The 15551-nt window shown below is 34.6% G+C and overlaps 1 protein-coding gene across 2 annotated transcripts in view; it reads right to left on the minus strand.

Moving 5' to 3' along the window:
* LOC140160528 (uncharacterized) overlaps positions 1-15551 on the minus strand; it is a 48935-nt gene that overhangs the window by 12699 nt on the left and 20685 nt on the right. For both annotated transcript variants that reach the window (XM_072183767.1, XM_072183766.1), the window contains exon 3: positions 5757-5943. In XM_072183767.1, the coding sequence (XP_072039868.1) occupies positions 5757-5943 (187 nt within the window). The remainder of the gene's footprint in view (positions 1-5756; positions 5944-15551) is intronic.

The raw sequence follows: 15551 nt of genomic DNA on the forward strand, positions 1-15551 counted from the left end.
ATAATGTCATTGGGTTAATCCATTATCTATGTTGAAATTCATACACCCTATGGACATCTCTCATACAAGGGGTGTCACGCATTCAGGTAACCCCATTTGAAATTCACAATCGCAGTATGGAGGGTTAAGGTCACCTCTACTTTCATAGGGGGTGTATGGATTTTAACTGGATTAGCCCATAAATACTTTCAAGTTTATTATTTTGTGAAGGCATCCAGAGACGGGAAAGACTACCTTACTGTAAATTTTGATAGCAAGGACGATTTTCGAAGCACTGGATATCACTACCTCCTCTGTATCCTCCCCTTCTTTATCCTCCTCCTCGTTATCATCATCATAATCGTTGTCTTCGTCATCGGTATCATCACCATCATCATCATCATCGCCATTATCATCATCATCATCATCATCAAATGCATTCATTTTAGACGGATATCCAAAGACAGGAAAGTCTACCTTACTGCTCAACTTGATAACAAGCTTGACTTTCCAATTACTGGATATCCTCATCAAACTAATTCACAACATTCAATACCACTGCGCCAACAAGATAAATTTGTTATGGTCGTCATCATCTTGAATACAATTATTTTTGTGAGGACATCAAGAGACGGGAAAGTTGACCTTGTTGCTCAAATTGATAATAAGATAAACTTGACATTTATTGGATATCCTCACAAAATCAAATAATATTGCGTGGTTATAACTGTTATTAAAATTGTATATTTTTGTAAATCTAAGTCTAGAGGAATGATCAATAAATAAAAGGATCACAATTGGTTTTGACGGAATAGTATACTGTAAGAGGCCTATTCATGGTTCAAAATCAGAAAAGAAAGTAAAACACTTATGGCGAAATATTATAGACCAGAGTAATGCACAGGTAAAAGCAATTCAAAATAAAACATGGTAAAAATAGATGTTTCAACTCTTAGTATTATGAAAGCAATTCAATTATACATTTTATACAAAATTGTGTTTGTAGCAAAGTGTTGTAATAACAGCTGATGAAATATGATTAAAGGCTGAAAACTGCTCTTTAAATTCCATATTGTGTACCGGGGTAAAATGCAAAAAAGTGACTGTTTTGAACAAGTGTCCTGAACACTAGTGTTCAAATTTATTTTTTTATACATTTTCTCTAAAATTCGTATTCACCTTTTTAGCATTTCTTAGTTTGAAAAATAGTTTCATTTTCCAAATAATTTGGAAATCCAAACAAAAATGACTTTGTTATGTAGTGTGAAAAAATATGGGATAAATAATAATTTAGATATTTTTCCTTTGGAGCCCCGGACGCATTCCGGGATGTGTTCAAAAACACTGTTACAGAAAAGGTATTAATTTGATATTCCAGAGTGTGAAAGAACAATATTAAACATGAAAGTAAATTAAATTAAACTTCAACACTACTTGTTTATTTTTGCTTACCGGGAGCGCTTTCGAGGAACTTCCTCGTCGTCAGCCGATGTTGTTGGCTCTGATGTGAGGTTGGTCTCTAGCCGTTTCCCAGAAATACATCAGAGCCAACAACATCGGCTGATGACGAGGAAGTTCCTCGAAAGCGCTCCCGTTAAGCGAAAATAAACAAGTAGCGTTGAAGTTTAATTTAATTTACTTTCATTTTATTACCACTACGTATGAATCTGCAATTCTATATTATTAAACATATTAAACAATGTTCAAAGTGATCAACTGACACACAAAAAGTGTGCAAATGGTGGCTATTCCTGGCTCAAAATCATACCTTCAAGCATGAAAATGTGTTTAAAGGTGTTCAACAGGAGTGCACTAATAACGCATATTAATGGGAACCTGTGAAAATCCAAGAAAACACGGGCCCCCATGCAAGGAAAGTTTCTTTGTGACGATGATTATGTTAAAACATTGCATACTGTTACTAAGCAATAGTATATAGTATTCGTCATAAAAAATGCTGTTTATGATTATTTTATCCTAACATTCATTAAAAAATAAAAATCAATTATACTGAAGCAAAATGGATTTCAGATTGCAAATTCTTGCTGCATGATTTTAGTGACTACGTAGAAGTATACATTTAGAGTTCATTTTTAAGTGAATCCATCATTTTCAGCAGAATCCTAATTTTCATTTCACATGTGTGATTTACCTACGCATGCATTATTCGCAAAATAAAGCTAAATAAGATGGATATTCCCGTATAAGAACAGCGGTGCATCATTTTATTTTCATGAAAAGTTCGATCAAAATATTTCAACAGTTTCCCCATTATTTTGCATTTCTCCCACATCTGTTTTCAAAATTAGGATTATCCACACAGTGATTGTGAATCCGGATTAATTCAAATCCATGTAAATGCTTTCATTCCCGCCGGAGGGGTACATGGATAAAAAGTTGTCAATGTAATTTGGATATATAAAATGTATGCATGGTATATCATGATATACATCACCACAAAGTGAACTTATCATCCAACACATTCCCATACATTTGAGCTTGATTTCTATGGCATGGATTGAAGTAGATTAAATGGCAATTTGAACAGCCAACATAATTCATCATAAAAGCTACTACATATTTTAAGCTCACATCTCTCGGGATTTAAACAGTCCTTTTATTTTTGTCATTGAAACAGGAGTTTGCTGCAGTGACAGGTGGAATATTGATGATCTTTATCGTGTGTCTCTCTAGGCATTTTCATTGTGCAACCGAATATTAAGGGTTTCGCCATGTAACAATGTAAAACGCTGTAGCAGTTCTGATGAAATGTTTTGAACACTTTGTTCTATATGAAAGAACAATATTCTATTGTTTTCTTACTTTTCATATAGCAGAATTGCTTTTTAACCAAAATCTTGATTTTCAATCGGCATTCAAAATAGCATAGCACTGAATATTACGGGCTCAAATTATGCAACTACGTCATCTACATAGTTCAAACATTATAATTGAAGACCGAATTAAAAAGACTAGTTTGCGTCTGACGTCAGAGCAAAGGCACGACGTGATTGGTTGCTGACGTGCGCAATACAACATTTTTGGTCTGGTTGACAGGACGATATACGCAAACTAGTCTTTATTAATTCGGTCTTCAATTATACCCAGTGGACTGAGTGGAGCTATAGAGACGTGGCTTTGTTGCAATGAGCCCTAGGAATTAGGTATTATTTTCCTACTCTTGAAGAAAATGTTGTATTTCTCATACCGTAAAATTCCGTCTACAAAAAGTAGTGTTTTTATGACGAAAGAGACGAAAGGAAGGACACCCTCCACAATACCTTATAGATTGGTCTTACAATACTACATGATTGTACAGCCGCATGTATCAGGAATATTGCTCAAATTCCAATTGTTTGTGGAGGGTGTCTGCATTTTGTCTCGTTCGTCAAACAAACTTATTTATAGGTATTATGCTTGTAGATGGAATTTTACTGTATTAATTTCAAGAAGTATAACCATGTAGACTTATCAGAAGATCCATACGTTATTGTCAAGTCGCTGTTCGTGTAAAACGAGTATGTCACACACCAGTTTCAAAACGCTGTATTGGTTTAAACGGCACAAAAATGTTACCCCAAAACTCCAACTTGTAAGAAAATTTAAAATGTCTTGCAATTGCAGCAAACAATTAACAATCAAATACACATTCTAAAAAACTTACATGTAATAAGAATTTGATACAAATGTTTTATAGCGTTTCATGACCCTTTTTTAGAACCTAACATTTAAATTTAACATTAAAATGTTTTAGAAGCTGACAGTTAATGTCTTCAACGCAAATTGGAAACTGTTTAAACGTCGTTTTGAAAACATAATGCATTTGCTGGGTATAGACGTAGACACGTATGCCTGCTTTACTTGGCATTATCATCGTCGCATATGCAAACCATGTCTAGTAATTAACTGTAGTAATAGAAACCACCTGATCTTTATCATAGGTGCTACAGTTTGATTAAAACACCTTCAGCAAAATGACTAAAATACATTACAATTCTTGTCAAATTGTTCAACAATATTTCCGGAACATTAGTGCAGGCAATGAAAATGACAGAATAAAAATGTTAAAGGGAACTCGTCTATATTTTGTCGCATAGAAACTGTAGCTCTTTAAAATAGCTTAAAATGATAACCTATACCTAATTAGGCTAATTACAATGATAAAACATGGGTGTGGTTTTTGCACACACAATTTCCAATACAATTATAATTAACCACTTTAAAAAAAAATATAAGCATATTACATTAACAACGTAGACTTTCCAAGGCAGACTTTCCAAGCACTGGATATCCTCATACAAAAATCACTACCTTTATCACCAATATAACGAAAAGATAATTGTTATCATGTCATTATCATATCCAATTCAATTATTTTGTGAAAGCAACCAGATACAGGAAAGACTACCTTATTGTAAAACTTGTTAACAAGGTCGACTTTCCAAGCACTGGATATGCTCACAAAATATATAGGCCTATACCTTCTCTTTATGCCCCCACTTAAAGCTCCTACACATTATCACCGTCATCATCATCGTCGTCATCATTATCGTCGTCGTCGTCGTCACCACCATCATCATCACCATCATTATCATCATATTATTATTTTGTTTCTAATGCATTCATTTTAGGATATCCGGAGACAGGAAAGTCTACCTTACTGCTCAACTTGATAACATCCAGAGACAGGAAAGTTGACCGTGTTGCCCAACTTGATAACAAGATAAACTGCCAGTTATTGGATATACTCAGAAAACTAATTCACAACTTTTATCACCAACAAAATAATGTTGCCATTGTCATAATCATAATCAATACACTTATTTTTGTGGAGGTTCACACAGACAGCAACCTTGTTGTTCACTTACTTGATATCCTCACAAAAACATTAGTTTCGGTTATTTTGTAAAGGCATCCAGAGACGGGAAAGTCTACCTGACTGTATAACTTGATAACAAGGTCGACTTTCCGAACACTGGATATGCTCACAAAATATCACTACCTCCTCTTTATCCTTCTCCGCTTTATCCTCTTGTTCCTCCTCCTCCTCCTTCTCCTCCTCCTCATCACCATCATCATCATCTTTTTGTCTTTTATTTTAGAAGGATATCCGGAGACAGGGAAGTCTACCTTACTGCTCAACTTGATAATAAGCTTAAACTTTCCAGTCACTGGATATCCTCACACTAAGTCACAACTTTTATAACCACCGCGCCGACAAGATAACTTTATTATCGGCATCATCATATTCATTTGTGTGAGGGCATCCAGAGGCCGGTAAGTTGACCGTGTTGCCCAACTTGATAACAAGATAAACTTGCCAGTTATTGGATATTCTTAACAAAACTAATTCACAACTTTTACCACCGACAAGATAATGTTGCCATCACTATCATATTCAATACAATTATTTTTGTGAGGGCATCCAGAGACAGGAAAGTTGACCTTATTGCTCAACTTGATAACAAGGTAAACTTGCCAGTCATTGAATATCCTCCCATTAGTGTCGGTGGCGCTACCAGAAACATATTATATGAGATAAGTATCCCTGTTAGTCCTGTCCCAGGCACGATGTATGTCTAGAGCGTGGACATGATTATATCTGTTAAGATTAATTATAAATGTGTATAGCCTACGTTATACGATATTGCCGTCATTGCAAGCCAAGATACAATGTACATATAGGCCATGAAAACAATGATTCTACCTCAAAACAAGAATTTACAGGCAGGACAGGTTCCACTTGATCTGAATTTTCATTTATCAAGAGATCTTACCAGCCACACGAGACAATCCAGCTGTCCAGTTTGTGCTGCAGCATGTACTGGTTGCATGCCGTCTAGAGCTCCCAGACAACTATCTCCACCTGCGTTCTCTATGAGATGCTTGAGACATCCTACGTGACCATTCTGTGCTGCAAGGTAGGTAGGTGTGGTGCCATTGGCTGCCCGATCATTCACAAGGCTGAAAATAGAAAAGGTTAAAGAGAGTTTTATACATTAACATCAAAAAGCTTTAGTCCCAACATATATATAGAATAATATAGGTAAATCAGGGATATGAGACAAAGGGTAAATTAATTTGACCCGGTAAGCTAAAAATTCTGTGAATAAATCAGGTGACACTGCGTCCTTTGGAGGGGACAATCACGTCCTAATGCTTGCACTCATGTATTCATATACCTGTTGTTCTCCTGATAATTTACAGTGTTTTAACATATTGATATATTTGGAAATAATAAAGTAAAGAAATAGAGACTATTATATACCCACCAAGTATATACCGCACCATGTGATTTGGGCAAGTGTTTAGAGTTTACAGCCAGTATACTAGTAGCGTATCCAGGGGGCCCACCCCTAAAACATGGTACATAACAGGGTGCATTACCGAGTCCAATCCACAATTAACCAGATTTTAGCACATTTAAGCATTAATAATTGCAATGGTGATATGTCATAAGAACACTCTACGATGATCATGATGATATCATGTTTTTATCAGTGCATTCACAAGTTTGTGCCACCATAGACTGTAGAGGTGCCACCCTGTTCCGAAAACCTGATGACTACGCCACTGTATAGAGTTAGGTTTATAATGCTAAGGGTTGGGTGGTTGGGGTAAAGGCTTTGAACTAGAGCTGTAGGGCCTATACAGCTCTCCCGACAGCTCTATGGGTATGGCTGAATGTTAGTCCTATGTCTTCCAAAAGGTATCACTATTCCAATCTGCTTCATATAATTGCAAGTTAAACCAATATTGAACTCTTCAATATTGGAATTAGAAGATCTCTATATGCAGTGGCGTAGCGTCATACGTGCCCCCATCGATCTGAAATTTTAGAAAAGCCCATAGAAAAATCCCCGAAAACGGCTTGTTCCCCCCCTCCCCCATCAGTCCCGGTGCCCCTGATCATGGTCGGTGCCCCCCTATGATGACTCACGCCACGTCACTGTCTATATTATACACATTTGCCCAGATCATTCACGTTTCAGTCTCCTATCGGAAAGAACCCACTCGGTTCGGTTTAGTAGCAAAAACTGGCAAAATCCTATTTTTGCCTAGTTTAAACTGGCAGAAACTGACTAAAACTTATATCAGTCAAATATTAAAAAGCATCACAGAAAGCTCATAAACAGTATACACAACTTTAATGAATCATTCAACATGTGTTTTTCAGTCCTTAAAATGAGAACGTTTTGATTTTGATATGACACATTTCAGTTACGTGAACTAGTGAGCAATGAAAACCCATGCCTTTAATTTCTTAATATGTAACTTATAAAATACAAAAGCTGGCTTTATTACACTCAGGAAATTATTTTTGTTACTTGATTATTTGTTTCGAGATGAAAAGTTTTTCATTTTTTGCCAACAAAAGTTGTTTTTTCCAAGCGCTTTTAAAAATATCTATGTGGAAGAATAAAAACACTCCCCTCATCGGCAAATTGATGCCAATGATGCCAAAGGACAAAATTGTCCTCTGAACCACGCTTTTCGGGACCTTCAGGATTCTGTGTACAAAATCGTCGATTCATACGTCAAAAACGTATGAATGGCATTGACGTATGAATGGCACTGTATGCTATGACGACTGGAGGAGCTTCGTCTCAAAGTGTCAAGTGATAAACATGCCGAGAGTTATTTATTTATTTATTTATTTATTTATTTATTTATTTATTTATTTATTTATTTATTTATTTATTTATTTACTTATTTATTTATTTATTTACATTTTTTTATTAATTGATTTATTTATTCTTCTACAAATAATCCCCCAACGACCCTTACTTATTACGGTAGACATAAACACAGATTTTATAACATTTCACTAACATTTTTTAACATTTCACTAACATTTCACTAACATTTATAACATTTTACTAACATTTCACTAACATTTTATAGCATTTTGTATGGTTTTTTTTATTTCACAGATCATCGTGTTTTTCATTTATTCACCTGAAGATCGCCTTTGCGTGAGACACCGTTTAGTGAAATGTTATAAAATCTGTGTTTATATTTTTAAAATAGCTCTACCATTTATTGGTATCGAGTACTGTATAGCTGTCTGTGATACTTCTACTTCTTAATATTTATTTATTTATTTATTTATTTATTTATTTATTTATTTATTTATTTATTTATTTATTTATTTATTTATTTATTATTTATTTATTTATTAGTTTATTTATTTATTTATTTATTTATTTATTTATTTATTTATTTATTTATTTCTATTTTATTTCATTTTTTTTCATTTTTTTTCATTTTTTTATTGATTGATTTATTTATTCTTCTACAAATAATCCCCTAATGACCCTTACTTATTACGGTAGAGTCATTAGCGCTGTACAAATTTAGTGTCAAAGACAATTATCATGCTTGGACTTACATCAAATCTTATATTATTATCTCTAAAACACGGTGTAAGGATGTAGTAAATTGCAAACGAGCTTTATTCACGTCTAACAGTTACTATGGTAACCTGTTTAAAGAAAAGACTCTATTTTGAGCATGTTTCGCAAGTATTGAATCCAATCATAGGAACAGGAAAGAAAGCTCGGTTGACCACATGATTGCTTATCTTTTTTTTTTTTTTTTTTTTTTTTCTTTTTGCTTATTTTTAGACAAGTTGACATTTCAAAGAAATCGAAAAATATTAAGCGTTTTCTTTTCTATATTTTACCGTTTAGTTTTGGCTTCTATTTTTCATTTCCTCCATATTTATTTGTTTAAGTCAAAATATATAAATCTGAACACGTAATTTGTGTAATATTTCGGCTTAAATTAAATTACTTTTCTGTCAAAGTATAGTTAGTTGGGTTAAAAAAAAATAGTAAAATATTCTAAATGGACTTTAGAAAATCAGAAATTGGAATAATCAATTCCTGAACTATACCGTATATATACAAATTTGTAATGAATTACACATTGGTATATTTATTTTTTGTAAACATTTCTATTGTGCATGTAAGTATATTTAATTTTTTTTTTTTCTATTTTCTTTTTATTCATTATTTTTCTTCTCTTTTCCTTTTCCTTTCCTTTCCTTTCCTTTCCTTTCCTTTCCTTTCCTTTCTTTTCTTTTCCTTTCCTTTATTTCTGTTTCTTTCGTCTCTTTTTTATTTTAGTTGCATTTTTTTATTGATTTGATTTGATTTGATTTGATTTGATTTGATTTGATTTGATTTTTATTCTTATCTAATTTTATTTAAATATATTTGTTATATTTATTTCATCTTATTTTATTTCACTATACTGATTGATATTGCCGATTCACGTGTCGCCCACATGATAAATGAGCCTTGAAAGAGACACGAGTAGAAGCACAGGGGCCTCAGTGTCAATGTTTTTACTACACGTCCATAGATACACACAATTTAATTAAACCATTTGGTCATTGTTTATGATTAAAACCTTGAGAGACGTCGTTTTGCTATAAACAAAAACACACTGAATCTCTAACTAACTCCACCAAATGGAGTAAGTATAACTTCAACTTTCTTGCAATCTACAGCTGTACTTTGTGTTTGATGGAATCAACTTATATATATTGCTAAAACACAATTGGTCAGCTACTTTAGAGAGCTAAGCGTAGCTGATTTGATTTCTTGCTATCTACTGAAGATAACTTATAGTAGCTAATTCACTTATTTGCTATTTGCTGAAGATTTAGATAGATTTATTAATATCTTTTCACTCATTACACGATACAAGAATAATACATAAGAATAATACATTATAAAGATGTAAAGAATAATACATATATAATAAACTATGGAAATGCATAATACAACGATGAGTGAAGGAATTACAGTTGAGGCCCAAAGGCCTGTAGCTCTGTAACCCCTTGATACAGGTATGTGGCATTTATTTGACATGGCAGCAGGTTGGTTGACGACACAAATGCCGAGTCCAATCAACCAACCAACTGTCATGTCCATCAATGACATATCCTATAACTAACTGTAGCTAATTCGCTTTCTTGCTATCTACTAAAGATAACTTAGTATTATCTAATTCGCTTTCTTGCTGTCTACTGAAGATAACTCAATGTATCCAATTTGCTTTCTTGCTGTCTACTGAAGATAACTCAATGTAGCTAATTCGCTTTCTAGCTATCTACTGAAGATAGCTTGATAGCCTAGTGTAGCTAAATCGATTTTATGCTATTTAGCTATATAACTCAATGTAGCTAATTCGCTATCTTGCTATCTACTGAAGATAACTCAATGTAGCTAATTCGCTTTCTTGCTGTCTACAGAAGATAACTCAATGTAGCTAAGTCGCTTTCTTGCTGTCTACTGAAGATAACTCAATGTAGCTAATTCGCTTTCTTGCTATCTACTGAAGATAACTGAATGTAGCTAATTCACTTTCTTGCTATCTACTGAAGATAACTCAATGTAGCTAATTCGGTTTCTTGCTATCTACTGAAGATAACTGAATGTAGCTAATTCACTTTCTTGCTATCTACTGAAGATAACTCGATATATCTAATTCACTTTCTTGCTATCTACACTGCAAATGTTCCCGAACACGTGACGCCTCTCAGACGCGTCCGAGGTGTTCATAATTGTCTCTTTAGAACACTAGTGTATTTGAAAATATGATAAGCCTTGCACATTAGTGTTCTTTTAGTATAATGTAGAACACATCGTATTGATCAGACATGTCACAAGTGTTCTGAATGATTATATTGAATACTGGTATTCAAAATGGAACGGATGAGCAGATAGAGGCGTTGGAGAGCTGCGACGTGTCAGCGAGAAATACACGGTGCTCCTTTGAAGGAGGGATATAAGTAACAACAACAATGGCGATGAAACGTGGAAACGCTTCCGGGAAACGCTATAACAAACTGTCTTTTCCAAGACAAATGGGATGATAGTGAGAGTAAATTCGAAGGATTTAGAGAAGAATGAAATTCAGGGCAACTTTGGGAGCGACTCGGAGCCCGTATATCTGTGGACAGCGATGAACAAGCATAGGAGAGACACAAGAGGGTGACTATGGCCGAGCGATTTTAATCGCAGGAAAATCGCATTGAAATGCGTTGCGCTGTCAGCCGGGAGATACGATCGGGTTACGATACGAGGGTTCGAGCCTTGGGCTTGCCTTAGGTGAAAACTCTCTGATTTCATCTCTCGGAATTCTTCGGAACACCGCCATTATCTTGTTTATACTACCATGTATTTGTTTATTGTCGAGTAATGAGATTTTGAAAATGTATTAATAAAGGTTGAACACCAGCATTCTGAAAATCAATGTTTGAACACGTGTCATGTGTTAAAAAACTGTTACATTTCTTTCATGTGTCCGAGGTGTTCATAGATAGTAATTTTGAACACCAGAGTTTAAAGGATTAGAACATGTTACACTAGTGTTCTGAGGTAATAACACCTGTGTTCTCTACATTAACACTAGTGTTCTCTAAATAAGTTGAACACGTGTCATGTGTTAAAAAACTGTTACATTAATGAACGCGTTCCATGTGTTCTGGCCAATTTACAGTGTACTGAAGATAACTCAATGTAGCTAATTCGGTTTCTTGCTATCTACTGAAGATAGCCTGATAGCATAGTATTATCGATAGCTTATTGCTTCACTTTCTTGCTATACTTACTTAAGACAGCTCAGTTTGTTTGCTATCTTCTTAAGATAGTTTAGTGAAGCTGTTTGCTATCTTTCGTTTGCAATTGTTTTGCTCTTTATTAACTAGATGACTAATATACAACCAATAAATATATTTGTTTTTAATCGCTCTGAGGATCTTTTCAGCGGCGAAGGGTGATAAATTGTATTTGTATATTATCTTCTGAAGATAAAGCAGAGATAGCCGACATTAAATTTGTGCTACAAAAATGCAACAATCATTATATTGATACAAGTATTCGTTTTCATTTTGATATCATTGAGGTCATCACTAATATCCCGCATAGCTGGCAGACAGGATTGGAATAGACATGTACGGTCCAGAAAAGAGGTATCAGATTACATGTGGCCGCAGGGGCCAGGGTGAAGAACAAATCAGTTCTTTTGGTTGTTATATGAATGTATGAAAACAGTATTCGATATAATGAAAATAGTTTACATTACAGTTATGACATAGGGCCAATATTCAACATAAATGAAAGAAATATGTGGGGGTGTATAATAAAAGTATGCTTGCCTCCCTAATTGCAAACAGGCTATTCAATAAGTCTATTCCCTGTAGATTATTTCCACAGGTGGAGTGTGGACATTGTTTAAACCGTTGCTCCGCGTGGATACACACTTGGGCTCTGATAGGACCAGGTTCAAACAAACTACTCAAGCCAGGATGAAAAGTCATAAGCATGATGGAAAGAAAAGTGAGAAACAGATCTGAAGACAAAGAACAAGGGAAAGAAGGACACTCCCAGCAATCAAGTGAATATTTTACTGCCAGCCTTTGGGTCAAGAGAAAGGAAGTGCTTAATCCAATCTCAACTGCCCTTGATGCTTTAAATGGATTAGCTCATTTGCAAAAAGGCAGATAAACAGGTTTTATGCACACATTGAATTTCAAATGGCATTCGCACATTAACCACCCTCCTTCTGTGGAAGATTCAGATTGCATTTTTTCCCAGAGGGAAAATTGATCTACGTGTTCATTCCATTTGAAATGCTTCCTCCAGTGGAAAATATTTCGATCACACATGCATTGTTCCTGCTTGATTGCGAGGACATAATCATCGTGTATTACATATTTTATTAGATCTAACGATGATGATTATTCAATCAAATGCTCATTCATATTAATGTAATAATTATAATTATGATAGTCATCAACTAATCGCCCTCATATTAGGTATTGTTTGCTAGCTACACGCATAGTGTACGTGATGAAATTGATGACAAAATAAATACCAGCCTTGACCGTGGTTATATCTGAATATACTATTTGTGAAGCATTACATGATGTGACAGGCTTGTGTATTATAAAGTAAAAATAGCTGTCAAACTGACTGTGTACCTCGATGCAACATAACGGAAATTTTGAATAAGATAAAACATTCGAACATGATTTACTAAGTAATAAAATCTGGCATAACCATGATAACGGTGAAAAATTGTACGGTGTTCTCATAGTAGAATACAATGTTTGACAGGCAGGCATCAATAACTATCTTCTGCAGATAGCAACTAGCTTCAGTAGATAGCAACTAGTTATCTTCATTGTACATATCATCTATAGCTATATTTATTAGATAGCAATTAGCTATCTTCAGTAGATAGCAGCTAGCTATCTTCAGTAGATAACAGCTAGCTATCTCCAGGGGATAACAGTTAGCTTGCTAGCAGCTCGCTATCTGCAGTAAACATCTAGCTATCTTCAGTACGGTAGGTAGCAGATAGCTATCTTCAGTAGATAACAGCTAGCTATCTTCAGTAGAAAGCAGCTTGCTAGCAGCTAGCTATCTACAGTAAACAGCTAGCTATCTTCCGTAGATATCAGGCTGATATTCATAAAACCACGCTAGGCCTAGTTGACAGCTAAAATTGACTTTAGCAAGCTGCTAAGCCTAGCTGATTGCTAATTCTTATTCATAAAACCCAGTTAGAGTTAGCAACATTCTAAAATTTTGCCAAAACTTAGAGTTGATCTGGGGCAGCGCTAAGTCACTAGTTGACAACTAGTCTTAATGATTTTGAACTAAGTTTGACATGATTTATTGTTTTAATTTCATATTAACTGTTGTCAATTATGAAAAATAATGTTCTCAGAATATTCTGTTTCTGAGGTCTTCAGTGTGTTTTACACATAAGAAACTGTCTTAAAAACACACAACAAATTTAGGGTGAATGAATAAACATTGAACTAAGCCAGTATTGTTTAACCAAATTTGCACAAGAAAAATGATTATGATATAGCAAGTAATCTTTAGTTAAGCAGATATGTTCAATCGAAGCAATTCTGTTCAATTGTTTGATACGTAAAATATATATTTTGGAGACATGTTACCAATGTTCTCTTTGGTAAAGATGCATGACTTATTTTCAATAACAAATTATATGTCAATTTGATAAAGATAAATCATGCTTGGCTTTTGTCAGGACAACAAGCAAGATATATCATATGCTATTAAATTATCTAATATTATTTACACAGTGTTGCTCATGAAGCTAAATGAGCAGCGTTAAGTGGATGCATGTTGTTTTCTATTTGATGAAGCAATATAGTATGTATAGTATGTTTTTACAACAAACCAAGGACTTAACATGTATATGAACTTTACTTGTTCAGAGTATCTTTTTAATTTAATTTGCCGTAACAACCTTGTAGGCCTATATAGCTTACAAAATACACATGTAATTTTATTAACGAAATCTCAATGAAGACCATCAGCAATGAGTCATTACATTTTGATCATTTTGACTGTGGTTCAGAGCTCAAGTATAATAGACATGTATTATATAAGCCTATTGTATTAGATGTTACACAACTGTTGAAGGCCATATCACCCAAAACACCCAAATAAGTTATCAGCTAAATATTTCTAGTTGATAGCTAGTTAGCAAAGTGTTTAGCAAGGTTTTATGAATAAGAAATTAGTTGATTGCTACGTAGCTATCAACTAGTGGATTTAGCATCTTGCTAAGCACTAGTTGGTTGCTAATTTAGCAAGGCTTTATGAATATCGGCCCTGATAGCTATCTTTAGGAGATAACAGCTAGCTATCTTCAGTATAGTAGCTAGCTATCTTCAGGAGATAGCAGATAGCTATCTTAGGAGATAGCAGATAGCTATCTTCAGCTAGGAGATAATAGCTAGCTTTCTTCAGTAGATAACAGCTAGTTCTTCAGTAGATAACAGCTAGCTATCTTCAGGAGGTAGCTCAACTAGCTATCTTTAATAGATAGTAACTATTTTCAATAGCCATCTTCTGCAGATATGAAGTCCATTTTTCGAAATAGGTAACGGACGTTCTCTTGAGCCTACCAATTAAGATTTATACACGTACAAAAATATAAAAAAATACTCAAAATAAATATGGAACGTGTAATAGATTATCTATAGATTATCTTCAATAGCTAGCAACTGTAACTATCTACAGTATATTAGATTATCATTGTTAGACATGCGTACGTTCCATACTATTACCATATAAATATTATAAGATCTCTTCCATGTAAAATAAATTGCAAAAAATGACATTGAACCACATTGTCTCTAAATATGTTCCGGCGTACCACTCAACGCTTATAGGTCTGTCACACTACGACGGACTGGATCAACGTACATCACCGAATACAAAAATATTTTATTCGGTGGAAAAATCACCAGTCCGGCAGAAGATTCGGTGGGATTTTGGGTCCGATTCCCGTTCGTCTCTCTATGCGTTGTGGCCGCTAATAATCCTGCAGGCGTCTTATATCCGATCGTTCAACGTCCGACAAATGACCGGATTTGGGGTCCGATTCCCGTTCGTTTCTCTATGCGTTGTGGCCGCTAATAATCCTGCAGGCGTCTTGTATTCGATCGTTCAACGTCCGACAAATGACCGGATTTGGGGGTCAACGTCCGACAAATGTCCGAATTTGGGGGT

Source organism: Amphiura filiformis, chromosome 9 (genome assembly GCF_039555335.1).
Source record: "Amphiura filiformis chromosome 9, Afil_fr2py, whole genome shotgun sequence".
Classification (NCBI taxonomy): Eukaryota; Metazoa; Echinodermata; class Ophiuroidea; order Amphilepidida; family Amphiuridae; genus Amphiura; species Amphiura filiformis.